Consider the following 17,307-nt stretch of genomic DNA (forward strand, 5'->3'; position numbering starts at 1 on the left):
AGAATATGATATCGTTTAAGGTACCTAGAGGTCCAGAAAATGCGTGTCAATCCAGAGATCTTGTCAAGCTACAATCCCTAAAACGATTGTTGATTTTCGAGATCCATGTTTATAATATTACATTTTCCAAGAAGTGGGCAATTCTTTCACTCCCAATGCATACAATTGATCATTCCTATTATCCTAGAAAATCCGTGTATCTCTCCGATATTGAGTAGTCGTTGAAGATCTTCTGGTGTGGGTCTTCTTAGGTACTCATCTCCAAACAAATTTATGATTCCTTCAACAAAATGTTCCAAGCATGATATCTCAGTGATTTCACCAAGCCGGAGGTGTTGGTCAACCACATCAGCCACACAACAATAAGTCATTATACGAATTGATGTTGTAGAATTTTCTAGCCCATAGAGATCGAACCTTCCAATAGCATCTCTTCTTTGTTGAAAGAATGGAACTTCAATAGAGATTCGATCAACAATACGCATAAACAAGAGCTTGTTTATTCTAAAACAACATTGAAATATATAAGGAGGGTATGTTGCATCTTCACTAAAATAATATTTCCATAAGCAGTTGTGTCCTTGTTCACGTTCTTTTTCAATATAGGCTCATTTTTTATTTGATTTGGTTGCTTCTTGATGATCATCATGATCAACTGAAAGAGTTTCAAATGCTTGATCAAACCGTTCATCCATCGTTTCGGCAAAAATATTACGGAAAGAATATACCATTTTTGGTTAAATCTAATTCTAACAAAGAGGTCCCAGAAAAAACAAGGAAAGACTAATTTGGGAGATTTAGAAAAAGAAAATATAGAGAATCTTAGTTTTTTATAATGTTTGTGAAAAATATAGAAAAATAGTTTTGATATAATTTTTGTGTCATACTTTGTGACTTATATAGAAAAATGTGTTACGTATAACAAGCAATATTTGTGGTGTACAATCATTGAAAACATGTGGTGTGGGTAGAAAAAAACAAAAGAAGATGATATACAAATTTACTTTTAAACAAAAGAAAATGTTATGTTATGCAAAGCCATACAAAGTAAAAAGAAGAAAAAAAGATGCTCTCTTTTGGTATCTCTCATATTTTTTTCTTTCATTTTGTGGCTTTGCATTGCTCTTCTTTTGTTTTAATCTACCATCACGACAAACATTTTCAATGATTGTATACTAAAATATTATTTTGTTATACAAATCACATTTTTCTATATAAGTCACAAATATGACACAAAATTATCACAAAACTATTTTGTTATATTTCTCACAAATATTATCCCAAATTAGTAGTGCTTTGTATTTCCCATGACCTTTTTATTAGAATTATATATAATATAAGCAAAAATAGCATCTTCTTTTTGTAATAATTTTGATGAAACAATGGATAAAAACTTCGATCAAGTTCTCGATCAAACATCGAAAATCTTTTCGTTGCTTATGGTGATCGTGAAGAAGCAACCAAGTTAAAGAAAAAACGAGCATATATTGAAAGAGAACGTGAACAAGAATACAACTGCTTATGGAAAGATTATTTAAGTAAAAATGCAACATATCATTCTTATATATTTTGACGTCGTATTAGAATGAACAAGCTCTTGTTCATGTGTATTGTTGTTCAACTCTCCGTTGAAATTTTATTCTTTCAACAAAGAAGATGCTATTGGAAGGTTTCAGTCTATGAGGACTACAAAACTTTACAGTACCAATTTGTATGATAGAATATGGTTGTGCGGGCTAATGAGGTTAACGAAAACATCCGGCTTGGTGAAAGCACTAAAATTTCATACTTGGAACATTTTGTTGAAGGAATCATAAATTCGTTTGGAGATGAGTACCTAAGAAGACTCACACTGGATGATCTTCAATGACTACTCAATATTGGAGAGATACACGGATTTCTCATGAGATGATATGAAGCATCAATTGTATGTATTGGAAGTGGAAGAATTGCCCTACCTCTTGGAAAGGGAAATGTACACATGGATCTGGAAAACCAACAACCGTTGTAGAGGTTGTAGGTTGACAAAATCTCTGGATATGGCACATGTTTTTTGAACCTCTAGGTACCTTAAATGATATTAATATTCGTGATCGCTCACCAGTTTTTGATGATATATTACAAATTCGAGTTTCAAAATTGAATTACATTGTCAACGAACACGAGTATTATTTGACTTACTATCTCACATATGATGTTTATCCAAAATGGACAAGTTTTATCCAATCTATTCCTATTTCGCAAGACTCGAAAGCATCTTTATTTGCTTATCAAAAAGATGTCTGTAAAGATGTTGAGTGTGCTTTTGGAATCTTGCAAGCACAATTTGCTATTTCAAAAAAACTCAGGTATTATTTGAGATAAGATAAAAATATGAAAAATTATGAGAGTATGTATCATACTGCACAATATGATAATAGAATACGAACGAGATTGATACACTCAGTTTGATGTATCAGAATTTGCACTAGCAGAATTAAACAAAACTTTACGAATGAATTTTATTTACTCTACAGATATGCCTACAAATCCCAGTTTTATGATGGACATTCAAATTCGTGTTTATTATCGAACAATACATCAATAATGAAAAGTTGATTTGGTTGAGCATATATGTTACAATTTTGGCACAAATTAAACAACTAATCGTTTTCCCCGTTTATGATTTGAACATCTATTATTTTTATGTCATATTTGTTTAAATTTTTATGAAATATGATTATTTTTAAGTTTATAGAATATAAAATATTTTAAACTTTAACAAAATAAATTCTACTCAAAATATTATAATTTTCAAAATAATCTGTATTTATTCTTTAAAAAGTCCAAATGGGATTCTACGATAATTTAAAGTAATTCTTCACTTTAAAATTTTCAAACTTTATATTTAAAAATAACGATAAATCTTACCATTTGGAGGTGTGTAATAATATACCCAAATGAGTTGGAGGATTGATTCTTTTGTAATTAATAAGAAGTGTCACCAAACCCGGCATGTTTGACCCGGCCACGTCAGCGTTTCTCTCAACAGTTTTTTCCGCCGTTTCAGTCTAACAACCCGACGCAAAACGCTCATCCATAACGGCAAACTCTTCAACGGTTCCGCCATACACGCCACTATCTCCGCCGTGATCTCCCCTAAACACGGACGTGATTCCACGTCTGCCGAAACGCATCTCGCCGCCACCCTCAGCAACCGAACGTTCATTCCCCGGAAAACATCCGATCCTCCTCCTCCGCAGATTTCTCCGATCCTCCCTCCGTCGATCAACGGAACCGCCCAGTCCACTATCGACGACGGCGAACGAGATACGTCAATAGCTTTTCTACAGCTAAATATCTCCAACAAAACGACGCCGTAACTGTAAACGTCAGTCTTCGTACTAAGATTCTCCGGTGACGTGTAACACGGATCTAAGTATCCGATAGTTCCCGCCGGCGCCGGTCTCATCTTATCACCTTCTTCCAAATCGACGGCGAGTCCGAAGTCAGCAAGCTTCGCTTCCCAACTCGAACAAAACAAAATGTTTTCCGATTTGATGTCACGGTGGATAACGCCTTTGCCGTGGAGGAAGTGAACCGCACGAGCGATCTGAAGGGCGACTTCGATGCGTTTAAGCCAAGTGGGAAGAGGAGAAGCTGACACGTGTAATAAGTGGTGTAGTGATCCGTTTGGCATGTACTCGACGACCATGAGCTTTTTCTCGGCATGGCCAAGAAAGCTCAAAACGTGTTGGTTACAAGGTAGTGACGACATAACGTCGATCTCGTTCTCTAGTGTCTTCGTTTGTTCTGATTTGGATGATGATGAGGATGACGACGATGATGATGATGAAGGAGACAATGGTAATGATGATGGTGTTTTAATCGCTACGACTTTGTGATGATCATGATCAAGAAGGGCTTTGTACACATAGCCATGGCTACCTTTACCGATGAGTTGAGAAGGAGAGAATTGATCTGTGGCAGTGACGAGCTCTTTGTAATCAAACTCCTTCATCTGTGACTGTGAGTTTGAATCTGAGAGATTGATCAGAAGAGGATTTAATATGTATTGTGTATGTGTATGTGTATGTGTGTAAAAGAATAAAGTTATCAAAATTATATAATTCGAAAATTATTGAGAAAAGCAAAAGGAAGAAAGGAATATAAAGCTTTTTTTCCTCTTTTTTTTTTTTTACATTGTACGTTTTATTTTATTAATATCAGTGATGATGATAATCATGCTTTTTCATATTCCTTTCGGACATTTTACATGCTTTTGAGATAGTTGGGTTCAAAGTTTAATGTTAAAAGCTGAGTCCCCTATGTTAATTAATTTTTTTTTTTTTCGTATGTTGTTGGCCTAACCTCTTTAACCGGTACGTTTAGGTGACCGGAGAAAAGTGAGTCGCAGAGCCAGAGATTAAACAAGTAAAGTTCCAATTCTTAACTAACCAAAATAAGGTAAAGTGAATGAAACAGTAGACACATTTTTGGACTTCGTTACATGAATTTTCATGATTGTTTACTCTTCAGTTTGCTAGCAGCTGAATTGTTGAAGCTCTTGATCATGATCACCAAAAAGACTGAATAACAAACATATTCTTAAATATAGCCTCAAAGACTTAGAGCATATCTTATCGATATCAGCGGATTATAAAGTCTGTTCCTCACTCTACGGAACAAGAAGTTGTTCGTCTCATTTAGGGCCAAGATAAGTTAGATGTAGATATGATTTGTATAGATTTTTTTAGATCTTTTGTAGAGTCTATTTAAGCATTAAGCGCAGTTCTTTTAGAAATACAGAAAAAAAGAAAAGAAAAAAAAAATCTCTCCTATTACGTTCTCAGAAACTTCCGAAACCTTCGTTAAAATCAGAATTTAAAAATATGAAATATTTCAACCGATGAAAATGCTTCTAGGAATACTGCAATAACCTTTAATAACCTTCAGACTCAAAGACTAAGAAAGCAATATAGTATGGCTTACCATCAGCTTTACAGAATATTGGAAGTCTCCGCAAACGCAACTGTTCCACGTTCTTCTCGAATATGTAACAGATTTTCAGGTCTGATGATGTATGCAGTCGAAACAAACTGCATACATTCTGATTACATTTCTATACAAAAAAATAAGACATATCAAAAGATGGATATAATAATGAAATATTGAGCTATGGACTTATATCTTAATTATTATTATTTTATTTTTTTGAATAAAATGTAAAATTTATTCGAAAAAACTGTTTTACATCAAATGCAAACTATAGTTAAACGTTTGATAGTGATTCTGATTTTACATTTGAGAAGCTACGTGAAAAGAGCCTGACTCAACGCGTCGCTAGCCATAGTTCCATGTATCCAGCGACTCTGTTGTCGCCTTGTAGGGAGAGGAGGCGGTCCCGAATTTGCCTATCAAGTCTTTTAACTAGGAGAGCTGGCGATACTACCGGTTCTCCATGTCGACGGTTGTTTCTTTCCCTCCAAAGAGAATGCAAAGAAGCTTGAAATGTGTAGCGGACCAGGAACAGAGCAGATTTTCCCAAAGTGTTATCAGCGAGCAGAGTCTGGATGGTGTCCCAGTCGGTGGTGAATTTAGTTGCAAGAAGCTTGGATGTGAGACCAGTCCACACTTCAGCTGAAACCGAGCATGTAAAGAATAGGTGATTACGCGTTTCTTGCGGCTCACTGCATAAAGGGCAAGATACAATACTCTGCGGATTCCATCGCAACATTCGATCCCCCGTGGAGAGGAGATTGAGAGTTGCTAACCAAGCGATGAAGGAGAACTTTGGCGTGGGATTAGGGAACCAGACCCCATCTGCCCACGTCGTTCTCTGTCCTGTCTGCCGAAGGTGCTCCCATGTTTACCAATATTGATATATCTTAATTATTTCAAAGCAAATATTGTTTACCAATGGAACTAGGATGGCCACAAGGGCTCCACTTACAAGCAACTGGCCAAGAAAGTGGGAGTAGCAGTATTGAATACACCAGCTCTCCTAGGGCGCGGACCACTCACAAGCAAATGGCCAAGAAAGTGTGGCATATGCAGTATAATACATATCCGGTTGAGTTTTCCTCTGACTTCCAAAGTGTAACATTTGAGCTTTAGTCAGAATTGTAAGTTTTCCAAACTAACCATTTCGAACGTTTACTTCTCATTCAAACATTATGTTTTTAGCGCTCTTATACACTATACTGTAATGTTTGTGCAACACGATTTTTCATCTTGTCTAAAATTCGGTCATTCCGATCCAATGCATGTTTTTACCGGATCCATTGGGAAAGTAGTTGAAGCCACTTTGGCAAATTAATCCTTCTATTGAACTTGAGTCAGATTTATCAACTGTCTCGAATACTTGCGGTTAGGAATGTCGTATACCTGAAAATTAAATTGTCACGATAACCTCATCTTTGATAGAGTATAAAAGAATAAAAGAGATGGGAACGAGAAATACCGACTAACGTTAACATAATGGAAAAGTAAACAAATTTCTTTTGTGAGTAGTGAATTTCTCAGCTTCTACTAAGACCCAAGTACATTGTTTTTCAACCCAAAATAGTATGTGAATGATGATCAAAACAAAAGAGAAAAGTAAATACAAAATTACTCCGACAATAATAATGCTATGTCAACAGCATAACTACAAAAAAAGTGTGTATTACATCATTTATTTTCTATTTTTGCATCAGTTTTAAGTGATGCAAAAATAATTTGCATCACTAATAATTTATATCAGTTTATATCAAACCGATGCTAATATTCAAATATTTACATTGATTATTATAATCAATGTTAATATATATCATTTATTTAAAATTGATGTCAACGTTTATATCATTTTATTTAAGTGATGTTAGTATTTATGTCATTTAGTTAAACTGATTTAAAATCAGTATCAATTATCACAAATGATTAGAATAATTGCATCAGTTTCAAGTACCGATTGTACTATTAATATCACTTGTACGTAATTGATGTTATTTTGGTGTCAATTTTTTGAAGTGATTTTAATTGTTGTATATAGTCCTGGGCATAAAAACCGTACCCGAATATCCAATCCGGAACCCGATCCGAAAAATTGGGTTCGGGTTGGGTACGGGTTTGCCTATAAAACCCTATTGGGTTCTATTTTTTAATATTTGTGGGTTCGGGTTAGGATCGGGTAATACCCGGTACCCGTTTGGGTACTCATTAAACCCAAATATATAAACATATTTATAATATTTATCATTAATATAATGCAATTACTCCAAAATTATGATTATAATTTTAAATATTTCATTTAGTTTTATACTTAAATATCAAAAATAAACAAAATATCTAAAATATTTTGTCACATAAGTCAAAATTTATCTAAAATTATTTTTCGGGTACCCGGTAGTTCGGGCACTAATCAGGTTTTAAAATTTGTAACCCAAACCGACCCGAACCCGATAGTACCCAAACCGAACCGAACCCATATATCTAAAAACACCCAATGGGTTCTATATTTCTAAACCCATTTACCCGAACCCGAATGGGTAATACCCGAACCTGAACGGGTTACCCGAATGCCCAACCCTAGTTGTATCATTGACAATAACCGATTCAAATATTAGAAGTAAAAAGTAGTATCAATTTTCTTAAGTGATTTTAGTAACTGTATCATTTGCGTTAATCGATTTGAGATATTATTATCATTTGTACATAATTGATGGTAACTTTGTCAGTTTTCATTAATGATTCTGTTAAAAACTAATTCGAATATTATTATTTTCATATTAATAATTGAATTTTAACTTCAGAATAGCTTATTTAATTGATTTATAAAAGATTACAAATTAAAAATTTAAAACCAAAAATAATTAAATAAAATACCATATATTAAACATAAATTAGAAAATAAATAACATAAATCATCCATCTTGTAAATCCATGAAACATAAATAAAGCAAAGCAGCTAAAAAAACATTGTAAAACTAAGTCCATGGGCACCATTGTCCATTCCGTGATCATATATCTCTAACGTTGTTTCCACTGTTTGAATATCCATTTGCACTATCGTCCATTCCGTGATAAAAATATATATATATATTATATAAAATGTGGGATCTGAAATTTTAAATTAATATATGAATACTATTTACCTGATTAGGATTAGGCAAACTTGGTGTGTTTGTCAAAGGTGGATTTGGTTTGTTCTTAAAAGCTGCAGGAAAACTTGTAGCCCATGCTCTTGCCTAAATTAGTTTGATAAAGTAAATTATAAAGATACAAATTAACGTAGAAAAACTAGCATTATATTAATACCTGATCTCTTTAGCTTTGGTCGAAAACTTAAAATTATTAACAGATCCAAGAGCTATATATATAAATGATTTAATAAAAAATAATGGTCAGTGTTAATCAGATTTACCTATGATTTGTACTTTCCACTTGAAACTTTTACATTCAGAAGCAAGTGGAGGAGGCATCGTGTAATCAGTTTCCAACTGTGACAAATCTTCAGGTGCTTGTGTCTTTGAATCCATCATCAATCGTAAACTAAAAATAAAATAAAAAACTTGTTAGACACTACAGAATAGGTAAGCAGGATCTAGAAAAGAAAAAAAAAAACAAGTTAACTCTACCAGATTTACGTCTTCTGTTTTTCTGCCAGCAGTTTCTACCAAATAGATTTACCTTATAAACCCTAACTCTAATCATTTCGATATATAGTAAAAATTAATAGTTTGGCGCTTGAGACAAAATTTAAGTGGGTGGGATCTGAAATTTTGTTTTCGCCAAATAAATTTTTATTTGAAGAGGTTTTATAAGTTCATGTTAAATTTAAAAAAAAACTCGATTCTTGGTAAAGATAATGACAAAAAAAATGAATTAGCTTACTTAATTAACCTCAATTAACAATATTATTAATAATACGCAAAGAAAATAACTAATTTAGTCCATATTGAATAAATCGTCCTTAATTTAAGGAATAAGGTAGTTTGTTTAACAATATCGAACAATTTGATAAGAATCAGAACCTACACTATTTTTTTATTAAAATCTCGATCATTGTATTTATATATAATGTCTCAAGCTAAACCTTAAACTTAAAAATTAATTCAAATTATTAAAAGTGATAGAAAGACATCATGTATCAAACACATTAGTGTCGTACATAGTAGCTCACTTTTAATAAAAATGACTTGAACAGATCGTCTAAGACCAAAAAACTCAAACAAATTTTCAGACTCTTTTCAAGGTGCAGACAAACCTGCAATGTCTCAAACTTAAACGAAATTATGCAAATTAATTCACCAAAATCTGTACTCTATAGCTTAGACAAGAAAACCTGCAACTTAGACAACAAAAATTTGCAAATACAAATTATTCATATAGAGTTAAATCCCTGAAACTAAATGTCTTCTTATTGTTCTTGAACTCTTCCCTGTGGAACTATATATATATATACTCAGGAAAACCTCATTCACCAAAAATAAAACTTATAACTTAGGAAAGCAAAGCCTGCAATTTTGTTATAAGTGAAACTCCATGGAGATTATCTTTCGACATAGAAAGGTATATATAGAGTACAATGTGTGGAGATAGAATCATATCTATACTAAGAGATATTCCAGAGATATTCCTATTAACATATATCCTAGATCTCATATGATCTTAACTATCTAACTAACAAATTTCACAAAGCAGCCTTAGACTTAAAAACCAAAACAATTTAGAGAACCAAATTATGCAAAGCAAATATGCGGTCTGCAACTTAGATAGCAAAGTTAAACAAATTAATTTATCAAAACATGTAGTTTACGCAACAAAAACCTTAAAAACATAACAGCAGAATAAAAAAATTGTTCAAGAACAAAAAAAAAATTCAAACCAAACCACGACTCTCTCGTGGAGACTCTCTGTTTGTGAAAATTATATAGAGATTATGAAATATTAGTGGAGAGAGGATCAACTTCATCATCCACCTCATCTGAATCGCCCATGTCATACATGTCTCGAGGTTGAATGTGAACTGCAATATAATTTTGTTTAACATCAGTTTTTAGTTGATGTAAATTTTAAATCGTTTCTAAAAGTGATTTGATCCACACAAAAAAACATCAATTATCTAAATGATATAAAAATATATTTTATATCAATTTAAAAGAAGTGATACAAACTAGTTGAAACTGAATCAATTATAAATAACTGACGTAAAATTAGATAATTATAACATCAAATGATCTAATCGATGTTAATCATTTTTATTTGCTTCACTTGAAAATAAGTAATTTAAATTTACTTCATTTAGTTTTGTGATACAAAATAAATGATACACACCTGATTTTTTGTAGTGCATATTCACGTAGAAAGGCACAAGATCCATATACAAACAAAGTTCTTGAGAAGTGAGCACTGATCAATCAGTAACATCCACTGAAGAGCTGAATCAATAAACTACACCTAGACTGCACCCAATCGGAAACAAAAATAAATGAAAGGTAAGTTAAAAAGTCTTGAATTGATAAAAATTCTACTCATAGAAATGCAGTGAGCAAGAGGAGCCAGATAAAAAATTCTGAAGAAGTCACCATCTCCAGAACCTTGACAGAGAAACATGCAAAATGAAAAAAGCATTTTAGGTTTTATTTAGTGAAATACACTTTTTATACTGTTCATAACTCTTTGGCCTTTTTCTGAAAGTGGCAGAGGTCATAAGAGAGACACATGCAAACGTTATTGCGACGTGACTTTGTTTAACTTATATGGAAACGTATTTGATTTGGTATGGACGCTCACCGTTCAACGACATGCGTAAACGTATACTAGTAGTATACAGAAAAACTATACTTTAGAATTTCAAAAGTGCTAATTTACCAAATTGATTCTAAATTTCTAATAGACAATATCATTGTGCCAAATAACTTTATTTAAATTTTCAAGTAAAAATTTATTACTATCATATTACAAGCCCCTCCAACTAATTTCCTACCAATGACGCATAATTGGTCTATATATAAACCATTCAACTTCCTCCCCATTTGCACATACACACAAACCCATAGACTAATATATATACACATCACACCATCATCTAACAACCAAGTTGAAAAAAGGAAAAAAAAAACATAGTTGGGAAAATTCAAGTAAACCAAAAAGAAGCACACAATCTTCTTATGGTCATTAACTTAATCAATTAACAAATCTCAAACATTAAAACAACTAATTAATAAAACCCTCATCAATAATAGACTTGGCACAGTATTGATCTATCTCGGAGACACTCCTTTTGATCAAATTCACCATCAAACCATGTTTCATGTACATTGTGAGTGCTAACTTCGGCTCCACCTTGTGACCATTCACTACCTTCACATTGTACCGGTAAACTATTGAGGCCGCCGTAGCTTTCATCTGATAGTAGGCAAAATCTTTGCCTAGACAAAGGCGTGGACCGCCGTTAAAGGCCGTGAATTTATATGCCGACTCACTCATGAACCGTCCGTCTCTTAGCCACCTCTCTGGCCTAAACTCACGGCAGTCTTTTCCCCAAATAGCTTCCATCCGACCCATTGCGTAAATCGCGTATATAACTTTTTCTCCCTTCTTCAACACTGTTCCATCAGGAAATACGTCGTCTTCTTGAACCTGAATAATATTACCAAAAAATAAATAAATTTCAGCAGCACTATAGTAACCTCACGCGCGAGGTGATTGGTTTAATATAATAGAAAATTTAATTTGATTGAGTTGGTCGTCAGGTTCATGGGGAAACAACAAAACATTACATTCTTGTGTGCTACCAAGAAATCAAAATGGTTCTTTTTAAAAAGAACTTCATACTATCAACTTTATCTGGTTACACATTAGGTAACCTATAATAGAAATCAGAAAACAAACAGAAATGGGATTTTATGTTTTTTTTTTTGAAAGAGTTTTTTTTAGTTTTTACAATTCAATGTTAGTTACCAAGGGTTTATTTATCCTATGTTTATGATATTCATAAAAAGAACCATAATATAACCATTAACCAGTAAGTAGTTGATTCTAAAGTTTAATTTTATTCAAACAAAATAAATTCAAATCGGGTTTCTTGTTAAAGCAAATAAAAGAACAGAGCACATTTAGTTAAAAGTTACCTCTTTGTGATCCACGGGAACTGAAGGATACAATCTGAGAGCTTCAGACAAAGCAGCTTGTAGATAATCCATCTTCTTAATCTCTTCTGGTCCAAACACAGGTTCATAATCTCTCTTCTCTGCATTTCCATGGTCACCTCTCTGCCTCAGAATCTTACATAGCTCCACTATGATCTTCTCTTCCACCTCCGGATTCTTCTCTATCAACCAGAAGAACCAGCTCAGAGCCACCGAAGAAGTATCTCTCCCAGCAAGTATGAAGTTCACACAGATATCACGAAGAAACTTGTCTGAAAAACTCTCTCCCTTCTCATCTCTCAAACCCATAAACACCGTTAAGAGATCTGATCTCTTCGTAGTTTCACCCTCAAGAGACAGTTCTTTCTTCCTCGTCCTGATAACTTCATCAGCGAAATCATCTACACCCTTTATTGACTCCTTTAGCATCTTCTCTGTTCCTAAATTAAGATACCTCATAAACTTCCACACGCAAGTAGGCATGACGAATCTCGCAACCGCGGCTTCAGTAGCATCCTCAAACGCTTTTGCAAAGGGTATCACAGGTTGATCAGGACCAAGACATCCTGGATCGACTCCAAAAGCAATCATACATACGTTATCGAACGTTAGCCTCAACAAGACGTCTTGTAGATCTATAGGAGACAAGCTCTTAACCGAAGTCTCGAGAACAGGTAAGAGCCTCTTGTGAACGAGCTCAAACAAAGATTGAGTGGTCAACTGTCTGAATTTGGCTGAATGAAACTCGATGCTCGCTGTTTTCCTTTGCCTCTGCCAAGTCTCGTCATCCGCGTTGAATATCCCATCTCCTAAGAGGTCTCGGAGGTTGTCTCGAAAGTAAGAACCTTTAGGGAAGACAGAGAAACGGTTCTTGAGGAGATGCTCAACGTTTCTTGGGTCGCAGGTAATAGTGCTGTTAAGGCTGCTAAACCAAGGACCTCTGAACTGAAAAGTTCCGTTCTGAAGACAGAGAACATCTGATAGCCACTCGTAAATGTTTCTTCTAAGGGCAAAAGCTAGAGAGGGAAGCATCCCGAGAAACGGCCACACGGGAAGACCTTGGTATTTCTTCTGGCGCAAGGAATGTATAGTGACAAAGACGAAAAGGGCAATAAGGAGCTCAAGAATCTGAACATCTCTCAAAAGAAACAGCTTCCGTGAAACCAAAGGGTCACCGGAAGAAGAAGAAGAAGAAGAAGAGAAGAAAACGTCATTAAATGTGAAATTGTAAGAAGAATTGAAACTCATTGTGACAAAAGTGAAAAGATAGAGAGTGAATCTTGGAAATGAAGAATCAACAGAGGAGTTAAGAGAGATTAATAACAATGGAAGTCGTTAGTTAGCTAGTGGGTGGTGAAGAAATGTTGCATGAGTTTCTTGTGGGTGACAAGAAAAACAAAAACTTTGGCTCTCAGGAGAAATTGGTTTGATTTGGTGAGCAGACAAAAACTGTGAACTTTATATTCTCAAGTGGCTCCTCTTTGATTCTCGTGTATATTTTTGTTAACATTTCTTTCACTATAAGTAGGGTTCTTTTGGGGTTTTGCTTCCGTTTTTGAGAATTCCAAAGGTCGAACCTTTTTGGGGGTTTACATTATAAAAATTTAGGTTTGGGGGTTTACATAAACAAATAGAGTTAAGAACTTTATTTTGACCAAATGAGAGAGGTTGTTGGCGATGGGTAACCTAAATTAATAATACTATTTTCTCACTCTTACCATATATTCCCTCCGTTTCAAAATATAAGATGTTTTAGAGAACTTTTTTGTTTCATAATATAGGATGTTTTCAAGTTTTTATGCAAACTTTTAGATTAGTTTAGTATTTTATATTATGCAGTATTGTTTCTAATTGGTTGAACTTATTAAAAATAAAGACTTCTTAATCTGCGTGTTTTAATTAAAACATTCTATATTTTGAAATGGAGGGAGTACTATAATTTAGCTTTTTGCTTTCGTCCACGTTTGCTTCTTTTATTCTTATGAGAGAGTTAAATGAATTGTATATTCCCGATAAACCAAATAAAATGTAGGTATCATCTCTATAGAAAACTAATGATAATTTCTCGTCGGGGTATCTTATTATCACTAATTTGAATTTTTTATAATGGTATAATTAGAGAAAGTAGATGGCTAAATTTTAGTTATAATTAAGGTACTAAAAAATTGGAAGATCAATATGCAAAATTATTAAACAACAGCATGATCTATATACTAAAAGATCAAAATATTGAGAGGTTTTGTTTTTCTTACTTGTCACTACAAGAATTTTACTTGGGAATTTGATTTATTTTTAGTTAAATCAAAATTTTCTTAGTTAACTATGATTATTTTTTTTAATATGTAAATCATACATATATATACTTTAGATATTTGTAATCTAAAACATTTTTTTTAATCCACATATAGCGGGTAAATAGAATGAGAAATTTTATAAATTCTCTTATGTAAAATTTAATTTGTAAATAAATGAAGACTACAAAAAAAATTAAGCTAAAAAAAGATTTAAAATTTTCATCCAGTAATACATTTTTTAGTTTATAAAGAAATTATGAATTAACTTAATTATGCCATGATTGATTACGTCAGATGTTTGTAAAAGAATAAAATATATATATAGAAAAGGCCTTCAAAGCAAATCTTTTTGGCCCATTATCAAGAAATAAAGCCCAACCATGGTGATGGAGCCGTGGATTGTTGTGTGCTCCGGAGTACTAGTACTAGATGCAGTCTTCTTCATCAATGGAGGTTTTTGATTCGACTCCAAGCTCTTGCGATTCCTGATGTTCTTCAGCCGTTTCTTGAAATCCTTATAACTGAGACGGTGGAGGATCGTTTGTGAGGAAAGAAACACAAAAATGGCGTCTCTTTTCAACAAATTCCAGCAGGTTATTGAATCATCATCTCTTGCTTTTTTTTTTTTTTTTTTGACCTTGTCCGATATTTTCCTTTCTGTTTTTTTAAAACTGGGTACGAAGAAAGTTTAAATTTTTCCGTCGGATTTAGTCATTTCTATTTGCATCAGTTTGTTGGAAGATTAGAAGAGATACAAATTAGGTTGAAGGAGAATCGTAAAGGTTTCGTTTTTAAGTGTTAGAATGTCATATGAAGTTGCTCATTTGATCAGTTTTTAGGATTCACGGGATCACTATGTAGAACTTACCATCTGCAGGGTTTAAGGTCCAGTTTTAAGGCACTTCTGATTGTAGACCATAGTTCAGTTTGTTTGATTACTTTGTGTTTTCTAGGCTGTTGGAGTTCTTGCCAAGAGTACCACATTTGCTAAGAACCCAAGGCAACTGCAATTTGAAGCTGACGTTAACAAACTGTTTATGTATACAAGGTTTGTTATTTGTCTCTGTGAAGAGTCAAAGTCTGATTCTTTTATGGATCTGTGTTATCATCATTCTCCCACTGCTCTCATGATACTCCATAGTTATTAATTTGTGTTTAGTTATAATCGGTTGGGAAGAGAAGCTGAGGAGACAGATGCAGAAGAGATCATTGAGATGGCTGGTAAAACCACTTTATCTGAGCAGCAGAAGCAAGTTCAAGAGAATATTCACTACCAAGTGGAAAACTTCTGCTCTTTGATGGATGAAATCCTTCTTCCTGATGTTAGCAAGAACGAGTCGGGCTCACTATCGACAAACCCTCCTCCTCCTCCTCGTAGAAGTGGTCTTACTTTCGCCGTTGGTAGTAGTAATGCTTCCTCAGATGCAGTTAAGCCTCGTAAGTGTTAGACTTTACTTCAACCGATTTGCGAACTTATGCTCACCGTTTTATTTCATCTTAAACTGATTCTTCTTCTTCAGCACAGTTGTTCCTGAGACAAAGCCTTTGAAACTCAACGAGGTCTCACAGAGATTAATGGACCAAATGGGCTATACCCTCGAGATCAAACCGTCTGTAATACCTCACCAAGACGCTGGTCAAGGTTGTTTCATTAAAGGCGAAGCAGATGTTGGAACCGTCTTAGCCTTTTACCCTGGGGTTATTTACTCTCCTGCTTTCTATAGGTACATTCCCGGGTACCCGAAGGTTGATTCACAGAACTCGTATCTCATTACAAGATACGATGGAACTGTAATAAACGCTCAGCCTTGGGGTCTTGGGGGAGAGTCTAGGGAAGTATGGAACGGGTCCTACACACCTAAGGTTGTTTCAAACACCAAAACCGCTGAAAACGGGTCAGACAGGTTATGGAAAGCGTTGAGCAAGCCGCTCGAAGGTTCGGGTAGAGCAAAAGATGTTCTTGAGAGGAGAAATCCATTGGCTTTTGCTCACTTAGCTAACCACCCGGCGAAAGAGATGACTCCAAACGTTATGATATGTCCTTATGACTTCCCCTTGATGGAGAAAGATCTGCGGCCTTACATTCCGAATATATCTTTTGGGGATTCTGGAGAAATAAAGATGAAGAGATTTGGAAGCTTCTGGTTTAAGACAGGGAGTAAAAACGGGTTAGAAGCTCCGGTTCTAAAGACACTGGTTTTGGTGGCAACGAGGGCGTTAAGTAACGAGGAACTATTGCTGAATTACAGGCTGAGCAACTCTAAGAGGCGACCAGATTGGTATACTCCGGTTAACGAAGAGGAGGATCGGAGAAGATGGAGCTAAGCGTCTCCAGTTCTCTTTTTTATGTTTTCTTCAAAACTTGAAAGGCTCTGTTTCAATTTTCAAACCATGCTCCTCTGTGTTCTTTGGACTAGCAATGCGACGTCGTTTCACTTAGTCTTTCACTATTTTGGTCTTAGTATTTTTCCAAGACTTTATTTTAATCTTTTACACTGTTTTCGGGTTGTTGCACAAAAAAAATCTTTGTTATTTGAGTTTCGATAGGTTATAGTAATAGATTGAAAGGTTTTTACCGTAATACTCTGCACGAAGAGCACCACACAAATATGTGATAGAACAAGTGCAACTTGGATAGGGAAACTGCATTAAGCCTATGTAATCATAGAGTTGGAACGATGGTGATGACTAAATTGATAGATTTGATTATCGATCAAGTTTGCTAGTCAAAGTTATTAAATTAACATCACATCGTTGTTCATAAATGTCCAAGTGTTTTCTTATTTGTAAATGATTTGACCTCCACTAGACAAATCCACATCCGCTAGAAAAAAGAAAAAAAAAATCTACATTTGAATATAAAATATGTATTAATGTATATATAAAACTCTAAAATTCTA

At 34.2% G+C, this 17,307-nt stretch overlaps 3 protein-coding genes and 1 pseudogene across 5 annotated transcripts; 1 reads left to right on the forward strand and 3 right to left on the reverse strand.

Annotated features, from left to right (window-relative positions):
- Nucleotides 1-2,476: 2,476 nt before the first annotated feature.
- Nucleotides 2,477-4,230, reverse strand: LOC104706619 (serine/threonine-protein kinase-like protein At5g23170 pseudogene; annotated as a pseudogene). Its single transcript, XR_015563085.1, has one exon. The product of XR_015563085.1 is annotated as a serine/threonine-protein kinase-like protein At5g23170 pseudogene (transcript).
- A 1,081-nt stretch (nt 4,231-5,311) lies between these two features.
- Nucleotides 5,312-8,498, reverse strand: LOC147939772 (uncharacterized). The gene is made up of 3 exons (XM_087461021.1): nt 8,397-8,498; nt 8,115-8,207; nt 5,312-5,827 (listed from the first exon to the last, which is right to left on the reverse strand). The coding sequence occupies exons 1-3, from the start codon at nt 8,496-8,498 to the stop codon at nt 5,312-5,314; spliced, it is 711 nt and encodes a 236-aa protein (XP_087317147.1).
- Nucleotides 8,499-10,867: 2,369 nt separating this feature from the next.
- Nucleotides 10,868-13,709, reverse strand: LOC104706620 (cytochrome P450 86B1-like). Its single transcript, XM_010422816.3, has 2 exons — nt 12,096-13,709; nt 10,868-11,604 (listed from the first exon to the last, which is right to left on the reverse strand). Exons 1-2 carry the CDS (start codon nt 13,359-13,361, stop codon nt 11,179-11,181), a joined length of 1,692 nt encoding a protein of 563 aa, XP_010421118.1. The 5' UTR covers nt 13,362-13,709; the 3' UTR covers nt 10,868-11,178.
- A 1,049-nt stretch (nt 13,710-14,758) lies between these two features.
- Nucleotides 14,759-16,854, forward strand: LOC104706621 (uncharacterized). 2 transcript variants are annotated; one of them, XM_010422817.3, is made up of 4 exons: nt 14,759-15,000; nt 15,361-15,455; nt 15,567-15,844; nt 15,933-16,854. In XM_010422817.3, the coding sequence occupies exons 1-4, from the start codon at nt 14,971-14,973 to the stop codon at nt 16,730-16,732; spliced, it is 1,203 nt and encodes a 400-aa protein (XP_010421119.1). In that variant the 5' UTR covers nt 14,759-14,970; the 3' UTR covers nt 16,733-16,854. The 2 variants fall into 2 exon arrangements, with proteins under 2 accessions (XP_010421119.1, XP_087319310.1); XM_087463184.1 differs by lacking the exons at nt 14,759-15,000; nt 15,361-15,455 and having other exon boundaries at nt 15,704-15,844; nt 15,928-16,854.
- The last annotated feature ends 453 nt before the right edge of the window (nt 16,855-17,307 follow it).

Source organism: Camelina sativa, chromosome 8, assembly GCF_030686135.1.
Source record: "Camelina sativa cultivar CO46 ecotype springtype chromosome 8, ASM3068613v1".
Lineage (NCBI taxonomy): Eukaryota > Viridiplantae > Streptophyta > Magnoliopsida > Brassicales > Brassicaceae > Camelina > Camelina sativa.

Coding starts and splice junctions, on each gene's coding strand:
- LOC147939772 (XM_087461021.1), bottom strand. CDS start 8,498: ATGGATTCAAAGACACAAGCACCTGAAGATTTGTCACAGTTGGAAACT. Junction 8,208..8,396: donor GTAAAAGTTTCAAGTGGAAA/GTACAAATCATA, acceptor AAACTAATTTAG/GCAAGAGCATGGGCTACAAG. Junction 5,828..8,114: donor GTTTGCCTAATCCTAATCAG/GTAAATAGTATT, acceptor CACCTTCGGCAG/ACAGGACAGAGAACGACGTG.
- LOC104706620 (XM_010422816.3), bottom strand. CDS start 13,361: ATGAGTTTCAATTCTTCTTACAATTTCACATTTAATGACGTTTTCTTC. Junction 11,605..12,095: donor TTCCCGTGGATCACAAAGAG/GTAACTTTTAAC, acceptor AATATTATTCAG/GTTCAAGAAGACGACGTATT.
- LOC104706621 (XM_010422817.3), top strand. CDS start 14,971: ATGGCGTCTCTTTTCAACAAATTCCAGCAG. Junction 15,456..15,566: donor AAACTGTTTATGTATACAAG/GTTTGTTATTTG, acceptor ATTTGTGTTTAG/TTATAATCGGTTGGGAAGAG. Junction 15,845..15,932: donor CTCAGATGCAGTTAAGCCTC/GTAAGTGTTAGA, acceptor TCTTCAGCACAG/TTGTTCCTGAGACAAAGCCT.